The 25,044-nt window shown below is 45.9% G+C and overlaps 1 protein-coding gene across 3 annotated transcripts in view; it reads left to right on the plus strand.

Annotated features, from left to right (window-relative positions):
* The window catches only part of col4a5 (collagen, type IV, alpha 5 (Alport syndrome)), a 289,160-nt gene extending 284,284 nt beyond the window's left edge, over positions 1 to 4,876 (plus strand). For all 3 annotated transcript variants that reach the window (XM_068047230.1, XM_068047229.1, XM_068047228.1), the window contains one exon: positions 3,533 to 4,876. In XM_068047230.1, the coding sequence (XP_067903331.1) occupies positions 3,533 to 3,614 (82 nt within the window). In that variant the 3' untranslated portion in view covers positions 3,615 to 4,876. The remainder of the gene's footprint in view (positions 1 to 3,532) is intronic.
* Positions 4,877 to 25,044: the final 20,168 nt, after the last annotated feature.

Raw genomic sequence — 25,044 nt, forward strand, 5'->3', positions numbered from 1 at the left:
GTTGCTAACAGCATTTACAGGAACCTCCAGAGACAAAGAGAGACCTGTAGGGGGCACAGAAAGCTTGAGGGTGTTGCCTCACCTCGTCGAAGTGTCATAGGAGAGTGCAGTCATGTCTGCACATATACCTGCAGGTAGGAGTGTCCCAGAGAACAAAAGGGAGAGTAACAAAGACTCCTCCCCAACAGAGGAAAAGGGAACCACCCATTCCCTGAAGTCAAAAGTTTTTGCATGACTCAGGAAGTTCAGGATAGACCCACCACTACTAACTCACCGGAATATAAAAGGGAAATTAAAGCAGTACTGGCACCCAGAAAAGACAATTTTAATAGGCTTTAAGAATGATGAATGAATGGAAATGTATGAGAGAAATGCATGGTTTTTCTTTCATTATCTTCTATTTCTCTCAAACCTTGTAATGAAATCCACCGTTTTTTTTCCAAATCGCATTTCATTCCCCTGGATGTAGAGGTGTCATGCAGGCCCCCACCTGCCAAGAATGAGGCACACATTATTTCGCCACATGAACATTAAAAACTTTTAAATGTTGTTGGGAAGAAAAGAGGGCCTATCAAAAGGAATTGCCAGGTCCCTCGCTGGAAAGACTTTTTGCATATTAGCAGGCAGTGTTGGAATAAAGGACCCAGCCCCTGCTTCTCCAATACACAGAAGACCTGGTCAGACCTGTTTAGTAACATGACTAGTTGGCTGTTTGAATTTGAACTTGCCACAGAGAGTTTGAAACTTAGAAAGCTGTTTGCTCCTGGACTGAAAAGATCTCTCTCCTGTGTGCTCCCATGTCTGTCTCACGGAACTGAAGACCCATTGACGACACATGAACCCCAAGAGAGAAAAGTCTCCTACAGTAAACAAGGTTTCAGAAGAATACTGGGCCCCAACGAAAAGCAAGAATTACCTACAATCAAGGACTACAGCGAGCTCGAAGCACAGTAAAAACCCCTCACAGAGATTGCCTCAAACCATTTTACTTTATTTTTCTTCTGCTCTTTTCTGTCTCCATTTGCATGTGCATATCACGTATGCATGCTGGCGTGGTGCGCGGCGTGTATCCATAGGCGTTAACCGAATTAGAGTTTAAGTTTTAATAAATTTCACTTTTCTTCTTTAAACCTGAGAAAGCCTGTTTACGCTTATTTCTTTGCCTAATAATTGGAAAGTGGTGAACAAGGATACACCGAGGGGGAGCTCAAAACACAGTGCTTAAAAATTAAACCCTGTTACAATAAGACCAGATGAAGACAGTAAAAAACCTCTTACACCATTCTCACTTGGTCGTAACATAGTCTTGACACTGGGATCCCACTGCTTTCATTAAAATTTAACTGACTCCAACAGTTCCTGCATGGACACTGCTCCTCTAATCAGGCTGGTGAAAATTCCAATATGGCTGCCTGCCTTGTCCATGCACAGACCGAGAAATTGACCCTCCAATGTCTGGATTGTTTTTTCTATTCCTTCATGAGCATTGCTGGCAAGGTCAACATTTGTTGCCCATCTGTAATTGCCCTTGAGAAGGTGGTGGTGAGCTGCCTTCTCTTCGTTGCAGTCCATCTGATCTTTTATTTTATTTAATTTTTATTTTAGAGATACAGCACTGAAACAGGCCCTTCGGCCCACCAAGTCTGTGCCGACCAACAACCACCCATTTATAGTAACCCTACAGTAATCCCATATTCCCTACCACCTACCTACACTAGGGGCAATTTACAACAGCCAATTTACCTATCACCTGCAAGTCTTTGGCTGTGGGAGGAAACCGGAGTACCCGGCGAAAACCCACACGGTCACAGAGAGAGCTTGCAAACTCCGCACAAGCAGTACCCAGAATTGAACCTGGGTCCCTGGAGCTGTGAGGCTGCAGTGCTAACCACTACGCCACTGCGTCACAGTGCGGTTAGGAATGGAGTTTCAGGATTTTGACCCAGCGACAGTGACGGAACAGCGATACAGTTACAATTTAGGATGATGTGTGATTTGGAGGGGAACTTGCTGCCCTTGACCTTCTAGAGGTCACAGGTTTGGAAGGTGCCGCTGAAGGAGGCTTGGTAAGTTGCTGCAGTGTATCTTGTGGGCATACTGCTGCCACTGTGCGCCAGTAGTGGAGGGAGTGAATGTTTAAGCTGGTTGATGGGGTGCCAATCAAGCGGGCTGCTTTATTCTGGATGGTGTCAAGTTTCTTAGGTGTTGTTGGAGCTGCACTCATCCAGGCAAGTGGAGAGTATTCCATCACATGTCTGTTGTGCCTTGTAGATGTTGAACAGGCATTGAGGAGACTGGAGGTGAGTTACTTGCCATAGAATTCCTAGCCTCTGACCTGCTGTTGTAGCTACAGTATTTATATGGCTGGTCCAGTTAAGTTTCTGGGGTAACCCCAGGTAGTTGATGGTTGGGTATTCAGCGATAGTAATGCCGTTGAATGTCAAAAGGAGATGGTTAGATTCTCTAATTTTGAAGATAGTCATTGCCTGGCCCTTGTGTGGTGCGAATGTTACTTATCAGCCCAAGCCTGAATGTTGTCCAGGACTTGCTGCATGCAAGCATGGACTGCTTCAGTATCTGAGGAGTTGTAAGTAGTATTGATCACTGTGCAATCATCAGCAAACATCCCCAGTTCTGACTTTATGATGCAGGGAAGATCATTGATGAAGCAGCTGAAGATGGTTGGGCCTAGGACACTACCCTGAGGAACTCCTGCCGTGATGTCCTGGAACTGAGATGATTGGCCTCCAACAAACACAGCCATCTTCCTTTGTGCTAGGTTTGATTCCAACTGCTGGAGCATTTTCCCCGATTCCCACTGGCTTCAATTTTGCTAGGGATTCTCAAAGCCACACTCAGTCAAATGCTGCTTTGATGTCAAGGGCAGTGATTCCTCACTTCTGAAATTCAGCTCTATTGTCCATGTTTGGATCAAGGCTGCAATGAGGTCTGGAGCTGAGTGGCCCAGGCAGAACCACTGGGTCTGCCTTGGCTCAATTATTATCAGTCAAAATATCCAGATGCCACTTCCCACGGTTCTGACGGGTGGAAAGTAATTGTGAAGAATTCTGCATCATTCAGCCATTGTAAAAGGGATGAATCTAGTGAGGGTGACCACCACCAATTTAAAATGGGCTCCCCTGATTATCCATATGCAGTGTGTGTGGTATTGAGAAATAAAGATCTGGAACTGTACTGCATTAGTAGTAACGATCGCTACAACTGGTCTCACAGTGTTTCTGAGCTAGGGAAATCAACTAGGGTCCGTCATTTCTGACCATTACCTCATAATCCCTGCTGGAAACGCATGCATGGATATTGGGTGATGCTCCGATCTGGCTCCACTCTGGCAGCATTTGAATAACTTGCAACACTTCAGGACCTTCCATCCAGTGTGTGCCAATGCTTTCAGGAGAGAAGGGTTGGTTGGGAATGCGATATATAAAATGGTAGACTTTTTGTTGTGCAAACATCTCTCTCGTTCTTGGATAGTCAGGGTTTTATGTTTTCATGTATCCCTTCCTTACAACAGTAAACCACAGTCCGAGACTCTGAAAGCCGGAGAACTCCGAACACGTGTGAGCCGCTGTCAAGTGTGTATGAAAAGGACGTAATGCATTGGCTTCCGGCATTGAGACAACGACTGAGATCGGCTGAGAAGAAGAAATCCAGCTCAATAAATAAAAACTGTAGGGCGCTTTGTCTTCCATTTACAATGGTGCTACTGTGCGAAGCAAAAACAAACACAAAAACAAAACAAAAAAAACTGTTCATACATAATATTTGTTTGTACGTACCTCATGTAAAGAGTAATCAGTGCATTTTGGAAAGGAACAAGCGAGAAACTGCAGCATTGTGGAACGAGAAACAGTGGTGCCTCCCGTTCTTCTGTTTCACTGGTGGGAAGCGGTGACCCCCAAATGGCACTTTCTGTCAATTTAAGAGTAATGCACTGAAAACATTACAACAACAAGACTGCTTACATCATTTTATTTTTGTTTGTTTTTGAAGCAATTTTTTCTCATGGTGCTACTAACCAACTACTGCATCCAGGTTCTTAAATATTAATAATTAATAATCAAATTGTTATTTCCTTGGTTTTTTTGTAAGTACTGAAAAATGTGTATATGATGTATCCAGGCTTTTTATCACTTGAAGAATCTCAGCGTCATAATTATCACCAATAACATCAATTTGTGCTTCACATATTACTGGCTCAATTAGCATTTTTACCTATTTTTGTTAAAAGTGGCAAAATTGTGGAAAAGAATTGCAGTATTTTATACTATTGGATTCACTTTACGGGATTTCCCACTTTACTACCGAACTACTGATTTTTTTTTTGTTGCTTTTTACAGGCAATTTGAAAATATTCGCTTCTCCCATCCCCTTGTCCTCCCTTTAAAACAAATTAAGCTGCAGTTTTCAATTATTAAAAGTTTTTTTTGGAAATTGTAAAAAGTTGTATTTGTAGTTCTGATCAGGGGTTTTTAATATGCAAAAATATACACTGTGCTACATAATTACAACTTTCCTAAGGGGCCTTTAAATGTTAAATATATTTTTTTTTGTATTGTCTAAAACTATGTAAAATGATTAGCCATAAGAAGTGCCTGTGAAGAGAGATTGAAATGTGTTTATAAACCATTTGCAATCAAACCAGATCCCACTCTGTCCTAGTTTTCTGCCTTCCTCCCACCATAGAGCAAACACAAAAAGGTTACCAAAGGTTCATATATTTTACTTTAGCAAAGATGTGTCTCTCTCTCCAAAAGTGTTCTTTCTTGTATATTATCCAGGACAGTTCCAAACGTCTTTTTAAAACAAAAAAACAAAAAAAAACAAATCTGAAATAAAGGAAATACTGACGTAAAGATACATGTGTCTTTTAACTATTATTTTATTAACTTACAAAAATGGGTTTTTTAGACACTCAGCTATATGTATATAATTTATATTTACTCCCACTTTCATGTACCTATCTTTCCCATGGCCTAGCAGATCTGGATTGCACCCTGTTGATGAATGACTGAAGCAATCCAGAGTCCACTTCCTCGAGATGTAGGCCAGGATTTTCTCAGAAGGGACCATATGCGGGTCCCAAGCCTGCACGCATGGGCAACGGAACCACAGTGGCAATCTTCCTGGCAGCGGCCTCTTAATTGGTCGCTGACCGGCCCACCGTCCAATTAAGGATGGCAGGCTGGCTCTGCATGCTGCTGGCCCAATCAGAGCAAGATAGGTGGCCACTGCTCAGGCTGCAAGAAGAATGAGAGGACGCCTCCATTTTGAGGTGCCTTCACAGGGGAGTTAGAATTTATTTTTCTTTGCCGGGGTCAGGCAGGCAAGCCATGGCAATCCGATGGGGTAACCTCTGGTTCCGATGGGGGCGGCGGCTCCGTCACCGGTAAAATGCCAATGGCTCCTTAAAATGGACCCTTAATTATCTAAATTAGCAGCCTGCCTCTGGCCGGCGGGCAGCAGCTATGCTTTTGATCCCACCGCTGGTAAATTGACCTGGCGGTGGGACTGCACTGGGGAGCCATCCATACGCAGCTCCTTGGCATTTTACCGGACCACCTGCCTCCAAGTTTGCCACCTGGGCTAAAATTCCACCCACAGTGTACCTATCCCACAGTGCCAGTCTCATGGTGTACCTGTCCCACAGTGTGCCAGTCCCGTATTGTGCCAGTCTCACAGTGTGACTGTCCCACAGTGTACCTGTCCCAGTGTGCCAGCCCCAGTGTCAGTCTCACAGTGTGTCAATCCCATAGTGTGCCAGTCTCACAGCGTACCTGCCCGTCTCCATGTGGCTGTCCCATAATGTGCCAGTCCCAGAGCGAGCCAGTCTCATAGTGTGACTATCCCACAGTGTGCCAGTCTCCCAGTGTACCTGTCCCACAATGTGGCTGTCCCAGTGTGTCTCCCAGTGTGCCAGTCTCCCAGTGTACCTGTCCCACAGTGTGGCTGTCCCAGTGTGTCTCCCAGTGTGCCAGTCTCCCAGTGTACCTGTCCCACAGTGTGGCTGTCCCAGTGTGTCTCCCAGTGTGCCAGTCTCACAGTGTGACTGTCCATTTTCTGTCAGTCTCAATGTGGCAGACCCAGAGTGTGCTAGTCCCACAGTGTGCCTGCCTCACATCAAGCCTCCCACAGTGTGCCCCCACAGTGTACCTATCCTGTCTCATAGTGTGTTTACCCAGCAGTACTACTACTAACAAATCTAAAAAATGGTGTCAAGCACCTACGGTCTGTTGTCAAGCTTATGCTGCACTTTAGTCAGCTGGCTATGACTATGGCCTAGAAATTAGTTAAGGTTCATTTTCAAGCACATAGTCAGTGATGATGCGCCTATGGCCAGCACTTGAAATTGGGCCTCATTTACATGATCTGACAAGCTGCCAGCACTGTTCACATCTCTACAGGCAGGTCCACCCATTTTACAGTGTTGAAAGTTGACCTTCTGTTTCGCAGGCACCAGGCCAAAGTTAAGGCCCATGGTGAAGTGGAGCTGGAGTAGTAACGGGATGGGCTGATCATGAGTACTGAAGAATCAGTGAGGGCACTCCTGTCTCCAGAATAACGGTTCCTGTTCCATTCTGCGATATCCAATTTAGCACCGACATCTTAAAATGCACAATAGACTCCTCACTGGCATAGGTAAGGGATCTAATGCCTGCTTCATACAACTACAGGGAACGTCTGAAAGATGGCCTGACTTATGCCTAATTCACATAGTCACAGGAAAGTCACAGCCTTTCTCTTCTATTCACAGTTTTAAAGGACCCTTGAAAGATGGTGCAAATAGTTTGGGATATTGCTTATATCAAGGATCCTACCAAAATCACGGTCAAATTTGACAAATTTCACAGTCAAAGCATTTTAAGAATTATGAATTTCATTTTTCGTGTTGCAGAAGTATAATGCGGATCAAATAATTATTCTGTTGATACTGGTGATTCCAGTCCTTGGCAAGCTAATGTGTCACCCTGGTTTCAACTGTTTTAATTCAGATCCCAGCAGACACAATTCCACAGAATGGAACTGGTTGTAATTTCAGACCATTCTCCCAGTTTCTTCATCTCCGACGCATCTGCTCTGATGATGCTACCTTCCATGACGGTGCTTCTGATATGACCTCCTTTTTCCTCAACCGAGGATTTCCCCCCGCTGTGGTTGACAGGGCCCTCAACCGTGTCCGACCCATTCCCCGCACCTCTACCCTCACCCCTTCCCCTCCCTCCCAGAACCGTGACAGGGTTCCCCTTGTCCTCACTTTTCACCCCACCAGCCTCCATATCCAAAGGATCATCCTCCGTCATTTCCGCCACCTCCAGCGTGATGCCACTACCAGTCGCATCTTCCCCTCCCTTCCCCTGTCAGCATTCCGAAGGGATCGTTCCCTCCGTGACACCCTGGTCCACTCCTCCATTACCCCCACCACCTCGTCCCCATCCCAGGGCACCTTCCCCTGCAATCGCAGGAGGTGCCCATTTACTTCCTCTCTCCTCACTATCCCAGACCCCAAACTCTCCTTTCAGGTGAAGCAGCGATTTACTTGTACTTCTTTCAATGTAGTATACTGTATTTGCTGCTCACAGTGTGGTCTCCTCTACATTGGGGAGACCAAGCGCAGACTGGGTGACCGCTTTGCGGAACATCTCCGCTCAGTCCGCAAGCAGGACCCTGAGCTTCCGGTTGCTTGCCATTTCAACACTCCCCCCTGCTCTCATGCTCACATCTCTGTCTTGGGATTGCTGCAGTGTTCCAGTGAACATCAACGGGCGGCACAGTGGTGCAGTGGTTAGCACTGCAGCCTCACAGCTCCAGCGACCCGGGTTCGATTCCGGGTACTGCCTGTGTGGAGTTTGCAAGTTCTCCCTGTGTCTGCGTGGGTTTTCTCCGGGTGCTCCGGTTTCCTCCCACAAGCCAAAAGACTTGCAGGTTGGTAGGTAAATTGGCCATTATAAATTGTCACTAGTATAGGTAGGTGGTAGGGAAATATAGGGACAGGTGGGGATGTGGTAGGAATATGGGATTAGTGTAGATTAGTGTAAAATGGGTGGTTGATGGTCGGCACAGACTCGGTGGGCCGAAGGGCCTGTTTCAGTGCTGTATCTCTAAAAAAAAACACGCAAGCTCGAGGAACAGCATTTCATTTACCGATTAGGCACACTACAGCCTGCTGGACTGAACATTGAGTTCAATCATTTCAGAGCATGACAGCCCCCCACTTTACTTTCATTTTTAGTTATTTTTTCTTCCTTTTTTTTTACATTCTTTTTTACATTTTTTACAATCCTTTTTTTTTGCATTTTTTTCATTTCATCTTAGTTTGTTCAGTTTGCTTACCCGCTGATTTTTTTCAGGTTTGCACTTGCTGCTGTTCAATATTCAGTGTATTTACCCCTAATCTGTACTAATGCTTTGTCTTTCAACACACCATTAACATATTGTTTGCCTTTGCTCTGTGACATTTTGGTCAGCTATGTGGCCTGGTCCAATCTAGACCTCCTTTGTTATCTCTTGCCCCACCCCCACCTCACTTGCTTATAACCTGTGACTTTTCTAATAGTTGTCATTTCCGATGATGGGTCACTGACCCGAAACGTTAAGTTTTAGTTTTAGTTTTTTTTTTTAGTTTTAGAGATACAGCACTGAAACAGGCCCTTCGGCCCACCGAGTCTGTGCCGACCATCAACCACCCATTTATACTAATCCTACACTAATCCCATATTCCTACCACATCCCCACCTTTCCCTCTATATTTCCCTACCACCTACCTATACCAGGGGCAAATTTGTAATGGCCAATTAACCTATCAACCTGCAAGTCTTTGGCGTGTGGGAGGAAACCGGAGCACCCGGAGGAAACCCACGCAGACACAGGGAGAACTTGCAAACTCCGCACAGGCAGTACCCAGAATCGAACCCGGGTCCCTGGAGCTGTGAGGCTGCGGTGCTAACCACTGCGCCACTGTGCCGCCCTCTGCTTCTCTTTCCACAGATGCTGCCAGACCTGCTGAGTGGTTCCAGCATTTCTTGTTTTTATTTCAGATTTCCAGCATCCGCAGTATTTTGCTTTTATTGTTGTAATTTCAGACCAGTTGGCCAGCTTTATTGGAAGAAACCTCAAGGATAGGAATTGGGGGTTCCAGACCATTGCTGTACTATTCATCTGATATTGGGATTGATGTCATATTGCTGTATCTGTTGGCATACTATATTTGGATCCATGTCCACAGATCCTTAAAGGTAGCAGGTGGTTAGGAAGGCATCTGGCATGCCTTCCTTTATTAGCTGAGGCATTGAATTTGAGAGCAGGGAGGTTATGTTAGAACTGCATACAACATTAGTTGGACCACAGCTTGAGTACTGCATACAGTTCTAGTCACCACATTATAGAAAGATGTGATTGCACGGAGAGGGTGCAGAAAAGATTTACGAGGACGTTGCCAGGACTGGAAAATTTTAGCTATGAGGAAAATGGGATAGGCTGGGGTTGTTTTCCTTAGAACAGAGGAGGCTGAGGGGTGACTTAATTGAGGTGTGTAAATTTATGAGAAGCCTAGATGAAGTAAAATAGGGACGATCCATTTACCTTAGCAGAGGGGTCAAAAACTCGCGGACTTAGATTTAAAGTAATGGGTAGAAGGATTAGAGGGGAGATGAGGGAACATTTTTTCATCCAGTGGGTGGTACAGACCTGGAACTCACTGCCTGAAAGGTGCAGAAACTCTGACCACGTTTAAAAAGTACTTGGATGTTTACGTGAAGAGCTGTGGCCTGCAGGGCTGTGGACCTAGTGCCAGAAGATGGGATTAGGCTGGGGAGCTCTTTGTCAACTGGCACAGATACGATGGGCTGAATGGCCTCCTTCTACATTGTAAATTTTCTATGATTCTATGCTTCACACAATCGTTAATCAGCAATCTTGTGAAATAAAGAGAGTAATGTATGTGTGTGGTTGTTTAATCAAGCTAAATGTGTGGAATCCATTAATGGAAGAGGGACAAAAACTAGAAATTATTCTGTGTCCTTTTCATCCATGTGGGATAATAGCAGGTTTGTTACATGATTTAGCACATGCTGTAGGAGAAAGGGGAGTAATTTGGACGGTTTGGGAGAAAGAGATTTATTAATTTAGAGATACAGCACTGAAACAGGCCCTTCGGTCCACTGAATCTGTGCTGACCAACAACCACCCATTTATACTAATCCTACATTAATCCCATGCTCCCTACCACATCCCCACCATTCTTCTACCTAACTAGGGGCAATTTACAATGGCCAATTTACCTATCAACCTGCAAGTCTTTGGCTGTGGGAGGAAACCAGAGCACCTGGCGGAAACCCACACAGTCACAGGGAGAACTTGCAAACTCCGTATAGTCAGTACCCAGAACTGAACCTGGGTCGCTGGAGCTGTGAGGCTGCGGTGCTAACCACTGTGCCACTATGCCGCCCTATTTTAATTTCTGTTTAATTTTTCCCCATATATACAGTTCAGTATTGGGGCCAGTAGTAGCTGCTGCTGCAAGTAAGTATTCCAGGAGGCAGGACATTCCTTCTCAATATAAATTGGCTTCTGATTTATATTTTACTTAGTAATTCTACATTATAATTGTTACTGATTAGTGTGGTTCCCATTGTTTAGCCTATGACAATTTGTACATGGAGGATACCTTAAGGCTTGTATTGTATGATAAAGTGTGTATGCATTTTAAAAAGCTTCAATAAAACTGCAGTTTTTAAACAAATAGATAATATTCTATTCTTCAGCATGTTGTCCATTTCTACATCAGAGTACAAAGTTCACACAGAAGGATTTGCAGTTGAAAATCTGAAGATTTTAGAAATCCTGACCCAAGTTTCATGTTTTTGACACAATGAGTTATCCATATCAGGAATCTGCAGTAATGCTCTTCCTCCTACATCCAAACCTCCTACAAACAGATACAACCTTCTGTAATAGTGCTTCTGATACATCTTCCTTTTCCTCAGTGGAAGAGTACCCCCTCCCCACCCCACCATGGCCCATGACTGTGTCCATTCTATTTCACACACTTCTGCTCCCACCCCTTCCCCTCCCTCCCAGAACCACAATAGGGTTTCCCTAGTCCTCACCTTCCACCCACCAGACACCATATCCAACGGATCTTCCTCTCCATTTCTGTCCCCTCTAGCGTCATGCCACCACCAAAACACATCTCCCCCCTCCCACCCGCCCCCCCCCCACCTTTCAGCATTCCAGAGGGACCATTCCCTCTGTGGTACCCTGGTCCACTCCTCAGTCACCCCCAGTATCCCCTTCCTTTCCTATGGCACCGTTCCATGCAAGGGCAGGAGATCCAAGACCTACCCTTTCAACCCCTCCCTTCTCAGTGTCGCAAACACTCCTTCCGGGTGAAACAGTCATTTACTTGCACTTCTTTCAGTTTAGTATACTGTATTCACTGCTCATGATGTGGTGTCCTCTACATTGGGGAGACCAAACGCAGACAGGATGACCGCTGTGCGGAACACCTCCGTCCAGTCCACAAGCTTGACACTGATCTTCTGGTTGCCTCATTTTAATTCTCTACCTTGCTGCAACTCTTAACATTTCTGTCATTGGTCTGTGGCAGTATTCTAATGAAGCAAAACACAAGTTCGAGGAACAGCACCTCATCTTTTGACAGGGCACTTTACTGCCTTCTTGCCTGAACATTGAGTTCAACAATTTTAGATTATAACCTCTGCCCCCATTTTTTTGTTGCTGGTTTGGTTTTCTCTCTCGTTTCTCTCTTATTTCCTTCACTTTGTGTATGATGGCAGCTATCCTGCCATTTACACCTCTTCTAGGCACATATTTTGTTTCTTTACTTGTCCCGTTGCCACTCCCTTTGGCCTTGCACTATGAAACCTTTTGTCGTTTATTCTCTCCTGCTTTGCACACTCTCCACTTTCACTTGTTTGAAACCTATAACATGTAGAGAAATGTGAGGTGATTGATTTTGGTAGGTAGAACATGGAGAAACAATATAGAATACAGGGCACAATTCGCAATGGGGTGCAGGAGCAGAGGGATCTAGGTGCATAAGTCATTGAAAGTGGCAGGACAGGTTGCGAGAGCAGTTAATAAAGCGTACAGTATCCTGGGCTTTATTAATAGAGGCATCGAGTACAAGAGCAAGGAAGTTATGTTGAACTTGTATAAGACACTAGCTCGGCCTCAGCTGCCATATTGCATCCAATTCTGGGCGCCGCACTTGAGGAAAGTGGAGAGAGTACAGAAGAGATTCATAAGAATGGTTCCAGGGATGAGGAATTTCAGTTATGAAGTTAGATTGGAGAAGTTATGGCTGTTTTCCTTGGAGAAGAGAAGGCTGAGAGATGATTTGATAGAAATAAAAACAAGAAATGCTGGAAATACTCAGCAGGTCAGGCAGCATCGGTGGAGAGAGAAGCAGAGTTAACATTCCAGGTCAGTGACCTTTCATCAGAACTGGCAAAGGTTAGAAATGTAATAGCTTTTAAGCAAATAAAGCGGGGTGGGGCGAGAGATAACAAAAGGGTGTTGAAAGGACAGGGTCACAGAGAATAACTGACCAAAAGGTCATGGAGCAAAGGCAAATGGTATGTTAATGGTGTGCTGAAAGACAAAGCATTAATGCAGAGAGGGTGTTAATGAACAGAAAAATTAACAGCCCTGGCCCAAAGCAAAAACATGAAAAAAACAGTGGGCAGGCATATGGTAGAAAAAATGAATGGTGAAACAAACTAAAATAAAATAAAAAGAAAAAAGAACTGAAAATAAAAAGGGGGAGTCCATCATGCTCTGAAATTATTGAACTCAATGTTCAGTCCAGCAGGCTGTGATGTGCCGAATCGGTAAATGATGCTGTTCCTCAAGCTTGCGTTGATGTTCTCTGGAACACTGCAGCAAGCCCAGGACAGATATGTGGGCATATGGGGGGAGTGTTGAAATGGCAAGCAACCGGAAGCTCAGGGTCATGTTTTCAGACTGAACGGAGATGTTCTGCAAAGCGGTCACCCAATCTGCATTTGGTCTCCCCCATGTAGAGGAGACCACAATGTGAGCAGCAAATACAGCATACTAAATTGAAAGAAGTACAAGTAAATGTTCCTTCACCTGAAAGGAGTGTTTGGGGCCTCGGATAATGAGGAGAGAGGAGGTAAAAGTGCAGGTATTACACCTCCTGCGATTGCAGGGAAAGGTGCCGCAAGAAGGGGATGAGGTGTTGGGGGTAATGCAGGAGGGGACCAGGGTGTCATGGAGGGAACGATCCCTTTGGAATGCTGACAGGGGAGGGGAGGGGAAGATGGGTTTGATAGTGGCATCATGCTGGACGTGGCGGAAATGGTGGAGGATGATCCTTTGGATGTGGAGGCTGGTGGGGTGGAAAGTGAGGACAAGGGGAACCCTGTCACGGTTCTGGGAGGGAGGGGAAGGTGTGAGGGTAAACGTGTGGGAAATGGGCCAGACACGGTTGAGGGCCCTGTCCACCATAGTGGGGGGGAATCCTCAGTTGAGGAAAAAGGAAGACATATCAGAAGCGCTGTCATGGAAGGTTGCATCATCAGAGCAGATGCGTCGGAGGTGGAGAAACTGGGAGAATGGAATGGAGTCCTTACAGGTAATGGTAAATGCTGCCACTGTACGCGGTGGTGGAGGGGGTGAACGTTTGCGGATGGGGTGCCAATCAAGTGGGTTGCTTTGTCCTGGATGGTGCTGACCTTCTTGAGTGATGTTGGAGCTGCAACCATCCAGGCAAGTGGAGAGTATTCCATCGCACTCCGGACCTGTGCCTTGTAGATGGTGGACAGACTTTGGGGAGTCAAGAGGTGAGTTACTCGCCGCAGGATTCCTTGCCTTCGACATGCTCTTGGAGTCACAGTACCTATATGGCTACTCCAGTTCAGTTTCTGGTCAATGGTAACCCCTAGGATGTTGATAGTGGGGGATTCAGCAATCATAATGCCATTGAATGTCAAGAGGAGATAGTTAGATTCTCTCTTGTTGGAGATGGTCATCGCCTGGCACTTGTGTGCACTTTGCCGGAGGCACGGGGCCCGTCCCATTGAAGGACAGGGACGGGCATCAAGACGTTGATGGCATCGTCAGCTGAGACGAACTCAGGTGTTGGCGTCACATTTAAAATGCTGCCAGCCCTACTTGAACTGCTGCTTCAATTGGTAAGTTTGCTGCTGCTTTGCCTTTGTGCTGCTGACTGGAGACCCTGTGCTACTGAGCCGTTGATCAAGGCCTCATAAGGTCAGGAGCTGACCAAGAGCCAAGAGGAACCATGTCATGCAGAAGACACAGGTGGCTCCACAGTTCAGCAGTGCCTCCCCGCGGATTCATCTCCAGGAGGTAAGGGAAATGTGGGAGTTCCTCTTCCCAAGGAATGGCAGGAAAAGACCCTCCCACCTGACCAAGCAAGCCTGGAAGGAGATTGCAGAGGAGTTCAGCATCTGTGGGGTCACCCTCCGAAACTGGGTCCAGGGCCGCAAGAGGGTCTGTGACCTCCTTCGCTCCGCTAAGGTGAATCCTCCATACCCATCTCATCTTTGGGATTTGCATGTGGCCACACAGGAGGGAGCATGACATGGTCAAGGAGCGGCTGCAAAGTGGGTGGGAAGGGGCTGAGGCAACAGCAGATCATGTCAGATGCATGGCTGGGCCAGCACTTATTGCCCATCCCTAATAGCTCTTGAGAAGGTGGTGGTGAGCCACCTCCTTGAACTACAGTAGTCCTTTGGGTGTAGGTACACCAACAGTCCTATTAGGAGGGGAGTTCCAGGATTTTGACCCAGTGACAGTGAAGGAACGGTGATATAGTTCCGTCAGAATGGTGTGTGACTTGGAGGGGAACCTGCAGATGGTGGCATTCCCATGCATCTGCTGCCCTTGTCCTTCTAGGTGGTAGAGGTCGCGGGTTTGAAAGGTGCTGTCGAAGGAGCCTTGGTGAGTTGCTGCAGTGCATCTTGCTGCCACAGTGCGTCGGTGGTGGAGGAAGTGAATGTTGAAGGTGGTAGCTGGGCTGCCAATCAAGTGGGCTGTTTTGTCCTGGGTGGTGTCGAGTTTCTTGAGTATTGTTGAAGCTGCACTCATCCAGGTGAGTGCAGAATATTCCATCACATTCCTGACTTGCGCCTTGTACATGGTGGATAGGCTTTGGGGAGTGAAGAGGTGAGTTACTCGCCACAGAATTCCCAGCCTCTAACCTGCTCCTGTAGCCACACTACTTATATGACTGGTCCAGTTCAATTTCTGGTCAATGGTACCAGCGATGGTAATGCCGTTGAATGCCAAGGGGAGATGGTCATTGCCTACCACTTGTGTGGCGCGAATGTAACTTGCCACATAAGTTGAGGAATTCATAGAATATTTTCGGGATAGTTTCTTAGATCAGCTCATTCTGAAGCCAATCAGAGAGCAGGCTATACTAGACCTGGTACTTGCAACAAGATTAGATTAATTGATTACCTCATAGTGAAGGCGCCCCTAGGTAGCAACAATCATAATATGTTTGAATTTTACATTCAGTTTGAGGGAGGAAAGAATGGGTCCAAGACTAGTATTTTAAACTTAAAGAAGGGCAATTATGAGGGCATGAGCGGGAGATGGTGGTGCAGGGGCAATGTCACTGGACTAGTGATCCAGAGGCCAGGCCTAATGCTCTGGGGGCATGGGTTCAAATCCCACCATGACGGATGGTGAAATTTGAATTCAATTGATAAATCTGGAATTAAAAAGCTAGTCTAATGATGACCATGAAACCATTGTCGATTGTTGTAAAAACCTATCTAGTTCACTATTGTCCTTTAGGGAAGGAAATCTGCCGTCCTTCCCTGGTCTGACCGACATTTGACTCCAGACCCACAGCAATGTGGTTGACTCATAAAAGATGCCCTCTGAAATGACCTAGCAAGCCACTCAGTTCAAGGGCAATTAGGGATGGGCAATAAATGCTGGCCGAGCCTGCGATGCCCACATCCCACAAATGAATTTTAAAAATGAAAGCAGAGCTAGCCAACGTGAGCCGGCAAATTAGGTTAAGGGATAGGTCGATAGAGATGCAGTTGCAGACATTTAAGGGGATATTTCAGAATACACAAAATAGATACATTCCAACAAGAAAGAAAAATTCCAAGGGGAGGTGTCACTATCCGTGGTTAACTAAAAAAGTTAAAGATAGTATCAAACTTAAAGAAAAAGCATATAATTGCACAAAGATTGGTGACAGATCAGACAATTGGACAGAATATAAAGAACAGAAAAGATTGACTAAAAGATTGATAAGGAGGGAAAAATTAGGTTACGAGAGAAAGCTAGCTAGAAATATAAAAACAGATAGTAAGAGTTTCTATAGATATCTAAAAAAAGAAAGGAGTTAACAAAGTGAGCAGAAGCTGGAAAGCTGACACTGACAATACCGCCCGGACATTTTGGAGGTAGCTGAGGCAAGTCAGGTACATTCTCTGCTGCAGATAGGCCGTCTTATGCAGCTGGCTGCTGTGGCCTCCCTAGTCGATCTTCACCAGTTTGCCCAGATGCCTGGTCCTGCCTCCTTCTGAGTCTTAGCTGCACAGTGTGGTGTTATATAAAGACTGGTCGCTCCCCCTCCTATGCTCTGTGCCTGGAAAGAGCGCCTTGCCTTTGGCACCTTCCCCTTGCCACTCCCCTCTGAACATGGGCTAATGACCCTCAGCACCCAACCTTGAAAAGAGCCCTCTACCAGAGATGAAGCTCACCCTTGCCATGAGGGCTGCAACCCCTCTGCGCCCTCTCTTGCCTCAAGGGCTGCTCTGTTATGGGACAATGGCCGCTGCAACGCCTGTTCCCCTTCCTGCATTCATCCAACACTCCCCATGGCAACACTGAGGCCTCGCCTCCTGCCGCCACCTTTAAACGGCCGGAGGTCTGAAGGCAGATGATCCCCGTGTACCGTTCACTAAATTCGAAACTCCCCATAAAATCCAAATCAAACTGATGCAAATACATGATAAGTGCCTGTTCAGCAATTGTAATTGCAGTCCCGCCACGTTGTAGCGGCAACACCGCCATGGACCTTTCCCGCCGCTGACAAAATCCAGAACCGACGGCACAACGTCGAGTTTCTGGGAAAATGTGTCCTCTCCCAATTTTTCGGCCTCCATGCCTCCAATCGCACTGCTGCTGAATGGATAAAATTCAGCCCAATGACTCAGTTCTGGTGATGGCCTTTCACCCACACTTCTAAATAGTTGAAACAGCTCAGTTGAGAGGAATTCCAGAACTGACATGGTATATTGTTGGAGTCTACATCAGCAGCAAGTTACCTCAGCAACCACATAGCCTTAGAAAATTTAGGGTTTAATGTAAACATTATTCATGCGCAAAACCCACCAAGGAATATTGGTAAATGAGCAATCTGTCTGACTGCTTTAAAAGGTTCAAACAAAATGTAACATCAATGCCAACAACATGCTACATTCAGAATGAAGCCTTGTGGGGTGTTACAGTGCAGATTTCTTAAAATTTCTCTGATTCAGCAGTTAGGCCTTTGAAATGGCTCTGTTCTTTATCATTTGCCAAGAACAAATATGAACTTTAGTCAAGTTTAAGGATGTTAACAGTCTGCGGAATTGTATCCGGTATGAATTGGCACTTTCAGTAGAAAAGGATCGAAAAGTTGGAAAGAGAGAAGTACAAGTTTCGTGAGAAAGTGTTTTTAGATTTATTGGTGGGATGATGTCATTTGCCTCCACCATCTTGTCAGTCAAAATAGCAAGAGCCAATCCAGCTCTTTCGCCCTGCAATGAACAGAGTAACTATCAGAAAATGTCCATTTTTTAAAATTGAAGCATTAAAACATTTTTTAAATGCAATGTGATTGGTCCACATTTTTACTCCTGATATAATTGAGTACAACCAAATCCAAACATAACAGTATGTCTCACCTTTGTTCATGCATTCCAATGTATAACAAGTCCGGATATCGTAATGAGATGTGCTCCAATTATTTGATTATTAACATTCAGTATGGATGTGAAGACATTCCAGGGATACTCAGTCTTTGTGTGAGGAATATTTTTGAGTGTTTCCTGCTTGATTGGGCTGAATTGCTCATACCATGATTTACAAATCAGATTTAAAAAAAAAACTTAGTTGCATAAATCCTGGTTCGCATAAGATTGTTTCACAAATCAATTGCACATTTACCAAGTTTGTGTTTTACTTGGTTACACTTAACTCAACACTGTATTGGGTTCATACAGCATGGATGAGCGGACATACAAGAGATGTCAGCTAAGGGGCTCCTGTGCCCTCTTGGGATTTTGCTATTTTGGTCTCCTTAAATGATGGGCCAATTGTGTTTGGAAGGGGGGAAAGGTTTAGGGTGAGCTAATTTTTTTGCCAAAAAATGAAGAGTCTGAGGATGATGAGTGGGGAAGGACAGATGATGATCTCCTTTTCAGCCAAACACGCAGCAGCCAACGATCTAGACCTTCAACTCATTGCACAAAGCAGATGAACATAGGAGCAGCACAATGTTCAAAAGTAAAACCTGTTTTGAAATGGGGTCTCACAATCAAGATCAACAACATTTTTGTTGTGAGCTATCTATTACTTCTTTCACTTGTTTGCACTGAATGCACCTCACTGAAGGAGTTGCAACAGTGATTAATTATTAATGACCTTCCTAAGCCGAACAGTACAAGACAGCCAAATGGGTCATGAAACCATGTTCATTTCGTATCACTGGGCTGGATTTTCTGGTGGGCGTCAGAACCCCGACATTGGGCCCATATGGGGGATCCGAGCCGCCCATGTCATCAGCACACCCGCCAGCGCATCCTTCTGGGAGGCGGCCTCCTAATTGGCTGCCTCTGCACGCTTCATCCTATTAAGGACAATGGGTGGGTTCCCGAGGCTGGAGGCCCAATCAGTGGGCCTGCAGCGATAATGACTGGCAGTGCCACTGGGAGAGGTGGGCGTTGCCAAGGCAGGCAGGTGAGCACGAGGGCGCCTCAACATGGACGCGCCCTCGGTTGCCTGCATTGAAGTCCTCAAATAAAAAGGCCCAAAACCAGTAGATCCATCGGGGTGAAAACCCCTCTCCAAGATAGCTTTTGGACGTAGTTGTGACCTTTCATCCCCGCGGTCCTGTCATTGGGGCACAGAGCCTCTGCCGGGCAGCCGCCTCGATTAAACTGGTAGTCTCTGATGGCGGGAATATACCGGTGCTGTCACAAAAATGCCCTTACTGCCCTCCTCCGTGGAGAGGGCAAGTGACCTGGTTCCCAGTCCGCCTTGGCAAAGTCCCCCCGAGGCAGTAATGTGTGGGGAAGCTGCCCCAATGCGGCTCCCCACTATTTTCCCAGCCCACCACCTCCAACACAGTCCCCATAGGGCTGGGAAAATACAACCCATTGTGTCTGTTCATCAATCTTCAGTAACCTGTTGAGCCTAATGACCTTCACAACAGCATTTCTGGAGCCACTGGCAGTTTATACAAAAATATAAGCTGAGGAAAAGAAAAACTTGCATGTGAATAGCACCCAGGATGCCCTAAAAAACTTCAGAGCCAATGAGTTGTTTAATTAATTGTATTCCTTGTTGTACAAATTGTGGAAACAAAGCAAAAAAAATTCCAACATTAAATCAATTTTTATATTTTTTAATGCAACTGATAGTTTCATTATTGTGGAAATGCATTAAAAGGATTAAAAATTGAAAAGCAGTTTTTTATTTAAGTTTTGATGTGTTCATCAGAATGAAATCTTAGTCATGTATTAAACTGCATTATATGCTAAGCGCATTGCACTGCTGAACTACAAGAAAGCCCCCAGCGAGTTAACATCCGTAGTACTTAAAGCAGCCAGAAGCGCTGCACAAAGAACAGCCAGGCGCTGCGCAAATAACTACTGGCATCACCTATGCAGTCATATTCAGCTGGCCTTTGACACCGGAAACGTCAGAGGAATGTGTGATGGCATTAAGAGAGCTTTTGGGCCAACCATCAAGAAGATCGCCCTCCTCACATCTAAATCAGGGGACACAATCACTGACCAACGCAAGCAAATGGACTGCTGGGTTGAGCATTATCTGGCACTGTACTCCAGAGAAAATGTTGTCACTGAGATCGCCCTCAATCCAGCCCAGTCTCCGCCAGTCATGGATGAGCTGGACGTACAGCCATCAAAATCGGAACTCAGTGATGCCATTGATTCTCTAGCCAGCGTAAAAGCCCCTGGGAAGGACAGCATTACCCCTGAAATAATCAAGAGTGCCAAGCCTGCTATACTTTCAGCACTCTACGAACTGCTTTGTCTGTGCTGGGACGAGGGTGCAGTACCACAGGACATGCGCGATGCCAATATCATCACCCTCTATAAGAACAGGGGTGACCGCAGTGACTGCAACAACTACCGTGGAATCTCCCTGCATAGTGGCGCATTAAACAGGCTCCAGAAGCTGGCTGAGCATGTCTACCCTGAGGCACAGTGTGGTTTTCGAGCAGAAAGATCCACCATTGACATGCTGTTATCCCTTCGCCAGCTACAGGAGAAATGCCATGAACAATAGATGCCCCTCTACGTTGCTTTCATTGATCTCAGCAAAGCCTTTGACATCGTCAGTGGTCTCTTCAGACTACTAGCAAAGATCGGATGTCCACCAAAGCTACTAAGTATCATCACCTCATTTCATGACAATATGAAAGGCACAATTCAGCATAGCGGCGCCTCATCAGACCCCTTTCCTATCCTGAGTAGCGTGAAACAGGGCTGTGTTCTCGCACCTACACTGTTTGGGATCTTCTTCTCCCTGCTGCTCTCACATGCGTTCAAGTCTTCAGAAGAAGGAATTTTCCTCCACACAAGATCAGGTGGCAGGTTGTTCAACCTTGCCCGTCTAAGAGCGAAGACCAAAGTACGGAAAGTCCTCGTCAGGGAACTCCTCTTTGCTGACGATGCTGCATTAACATCTCACACTGAAGAGTGTCTGCAGAGACTCATCGACTGGATTGCGGCTGCCTGCAACGAATGTGGCCTAACCATCAGCCTCAAGAAAACGAACATCATGGGACAGGGAGTCAGAAATGCTCCATCCATCAATATCGGCGACCACACTCTGGAAGTGGTTCAAGAGCTCAACTATCACCAGTAACCTGTCTCGTGATGCAGAAATCAACAAGTGCATGGGAAAGGCTTCCATTGCTATGTCCAGACTGGCCAAGAGAGTGCGGGAAAATGGCGCACTGAAACGGAACGCAAAAGTCCGAGTGTATCAAGCCTGTGTCCTCAGTACCTTGCTCTACGGCAGCGAGTCCTGGACAACGTATGTCAGCCAAGAGCGACATCTCACTTCATTCCATCTTCGCTGCCTCCGGAGAATCCTTGGCATCAGGTGGCAGGACTGTATCTCCAACACAGAAGTCCTCGAAACGGCCAACATCCCCGGCATATATACCCTACTGAGCCTGCGGCACTTGAGATTGCTTGGCCATGTGAGCCTCATGGCAGGTGGCAGGATCCCCAAGGACACATTGTACAGCGAGCTCGTCACTGGCATCAGACCCACCGGCCGTCCACGTCTCCGCTTTAAAGATGTCCGCAAACGCGACATGAAGTCCTGTGACATTGATCACAAGTCATGGGAGTCAGTTGCCAGCGATCGCCAGAGCTGGCGGGCAGCCATAAAGGTGGGGCTAAAGTGTGGCGAGTCGAAGAGACTTAGCAGTTGGCAGGAAAAAAGACAGAAGCGCAAGGGGAGAGCCAACTGTGTAACAGCCCCGACAACCAATTTTATCTGTAGCACCTGTGGAAGAGTCTGTCACTCTAGAATTGGCCTTTATAGCCACTCCAGGCCCTGCTTCACAATCCACTGACCACCTCCAGGTGCTTACCCGTTGTCTCTCGAGACAAGGGGGAGGCCAAAGAAGATGTGGCAGATATGAATATGTCCCTTGTACTGATGATTGGATTGACACCAGTGTTGTAAAAGTCCAACTTCTCTAGTTATCCAATTATTATTTTTTTTTGCTTTCTTCTATGTAGGTTCTCACCCTTCTAGTTGCAGTCCTCCAGGTTCTCACCCAGTAGCTATTCCTCGTGTATGAAGTTAGACGGTGAATGAATGTCAGTAGGCTATTTAAGCATCAAGGCATCAGAGCTGATCTCGACATTCCATATTCACGGAATTGGAGGGGATCACTGAATAGCATTCAACAACAGCAATTTGGATTTATATAGTGTCTTTAATGGGCTAAATTGGTCTAGGCGCTTGATAGGAAAGAAGATGGTTGTCGTTGTTGGAGGTCAATCATCTCAGTCCCAAGACATCACTGCAGGAGTTCCTCAGGGTAGTGTCCTAGATCCAACCATCTTCAGCTGCTTCATCAATGACCTACCCTCCATCATAAGGTCAGAAGTGGGGATGTTCGCTGATGATTGCACAATGTTCAGCACCATTCGCAACTCCTCAGATAATGAAGTAGCCCGTGTCCAGACACAGCAAGACCTGGACAACATCCAGGCTTGGGCTGATAAGTAGCAAATAACATTCATACCACACAAGTGCCAGGCAATGGCCATCTCAAACAAGAGAGAATCTAACCATCCCCCCTTAATGTTCAATGGCATTACCATCGCTGAATCCCCCACTATCAACATCCTGGGGTTACCATTGACCAGAAACTGAACTGGACCAGCCACATAATTACTGTGACTACAAGAGCAGGTGAGAGGCTGGGAATTCTGTGGCGGGTAACTCAGCTCCTGACTCCCCAATGCCTGTCCACCATCTACAAGGCATAAGTCAGGAGTGTGTTGGAATACTCTGCACTTGTCTGGATGGGTGAAGCTCCAACAATACTCAAGAAGCTTGACATTATTCAGGCCAAAGCAGCTCGCTTGGTTGGCACCCCATGCACCACCTTCAACATTTACTCCACCACCGATGCACAGTGGCAGCAGTATGTACCATCTACAAGATACACTGCAGCAGCTCACCAAGGCTCATTGGACAGCACCTTCCAAACCCATGACCTCTACCACCTAAAAGGACAAGGGCAGTAGATGCATGGGAACACCAGCACCTGCAAGTTCCCCTGCAAGCTACACAGCATCCTGACTTGGAACTATATCGCCGTTCCTTCACTGTCGCTGGGTCAAAATCCTCGAACTCCCTTTCATACCACACTGTGGATGTACCTATACCCCAAGGACCTTAGCAGTTCAAGAAGTCAGCTCAGCAACATTTTCTCAAGGGCAATTAGGGATGGGCAATAAATGCTAGCCTAGCCAGTGACGCTCACCTCCCATGAACGAATTTTTAAAAATCAAACAAAATTTGACATCAAACCATGTAAGGAGATATTAGGACAGCTGACCAAAAGCTTTGTCAAAAAGCTAAGTTTTAAGGAGTATCTTAAAGGAGTAGTGAGACGTTTAGGAAGGGAATTCAGAGCTTAGGGCCCCATGCAACTGAAGGCATGCTCACCAATGTCGGAGCAATAAAAATTAAGGATGCGTAAGAGGCCAGAATTGGAGTGCAGCTATCTTGGAGGGTTGTAGGGCTGGAGGAGACTACAGAGATAGGGAGGAGCAAGGACATGGAGTGATTTGAAAGCAAGGACGAGGTTAATCAGACATGGGAATATCTTGATTTCTTCCCCCTCCTTAGCACAATAAGGATCAACCTTAGTATTCCCATTGCTATCCTAACTGAGATCAACTAACTCAGCTCAAATCAGGTGTTGAATCTGTGACCTTCTTGAGTTGTCTGCCCAAAAGCAGTGCACTCAGGTCCATAGTGCTGGTTAGTGCTAGCTTTTCCAAGTAAATGACTGGCTAATTCAATTAACCATTGTTGCAAATCCTTAATTACTAGCATTGTTTATTAGATCACCAACACGATTGCTAAAACTAGTGCAGCCAAGTGAATCATCATCAACAGAAGGCTGTTTAACTCCAACTGATACCTGCCTCTTCATCTGGGACTAGCAAGCATGTTCCTGAACCTCCAGATAATTATCCCACCTTCTCTGAAGGTGAAACAGAAATGAAGGAAAAGAGGAAGATGATAGTGGATACATCGACTGAGCACCTCAGCAGACAGAGGAATCCATGTCCTAGACTCCATGTATTTTCATTGAAAAACTAAACATGGGCAACACAATCTAGTTGAGTACCTATTGAGTAAAGCTCTCACTAAGGAACCCGACATAGATATGGCAGCTGAACAAGGTTTTTCTGGTTTTTAATTCCTTCTTCCTAAATGGTCAGTTCTCAGGAATATTTGGGTGATTATGAATCAAGCTATAAAATCTCACTGTACACAACCACTGATATAAGAGGGGAAATCCTAGAATCATACAAAACAGAAGGAGGCCATTCAGCTCATCATGCGACCCGGGGGCGGCACAGTGGCGCAGTGGTTAGCACCGCAGCCTCACAGCTCCAGCGACCCGGGTTCAATTCTGGGTACTGCCTGTGTAGAGTTTGCAAATTCTCCCTGTGTCTGCGTGGGTTTCCTCCGGGTGCTCCGGTTTCCTCCCACATGCCAAAGACTTGCAGGTTGATAGGTCAATTGGCCATTATAAATTGCCCCTAGTATAGGTAGGTGGTAGGGAAATATAGGGATAGGTGGGGATGTGGTAGGAATATGGAATTAGTGTAGGATTAGTATAAATGGGTGGTTGATGGTCAGCACAGACTCGGTGGGCCGAAGGGCCTGTTTCAGTGCTGTATCTCTAAAATGCCTGTGCTGGCTCTTTGAAAGAGCTATCCAATTAGTCCCACTCCCCTGCTTTTTCCCCATAGTCCGGTAAAATTTTTGCTCTTCAAATATTTATGCAATTTCTTTTTGAAAGTTGTTATTGAATCTGTTTCCACCAGCCTTTCAGGCAATGCATTCCAGATCATAACAACTTGCTGTGTCATTTATTTTCCTCATCTCGCCTCTGGTTCTTTTGTCAATCAACTTAAATCTGTGTCTTCTGGTTACCGATCCTTCTGCCAATGGAAACAGTTTCTCTTTATTTACTCGATCAAA

Source organism: Heterodontus francisci, chromosome 15, assembly GCF_036365525.1.
Source record: "Heterodontus francisci isolate sHetFra1 chromosome 15, sHetFra1.hap1, whole genome shotgun sequence".
Taxonomy (NCBI): domain Eukaryota; kingdom Metazoa; phylum Chordata; class Chondrichthyes; order Heterodontiformes; family Heterodontidae; genus Heterodontus; species Heterodontus francisci.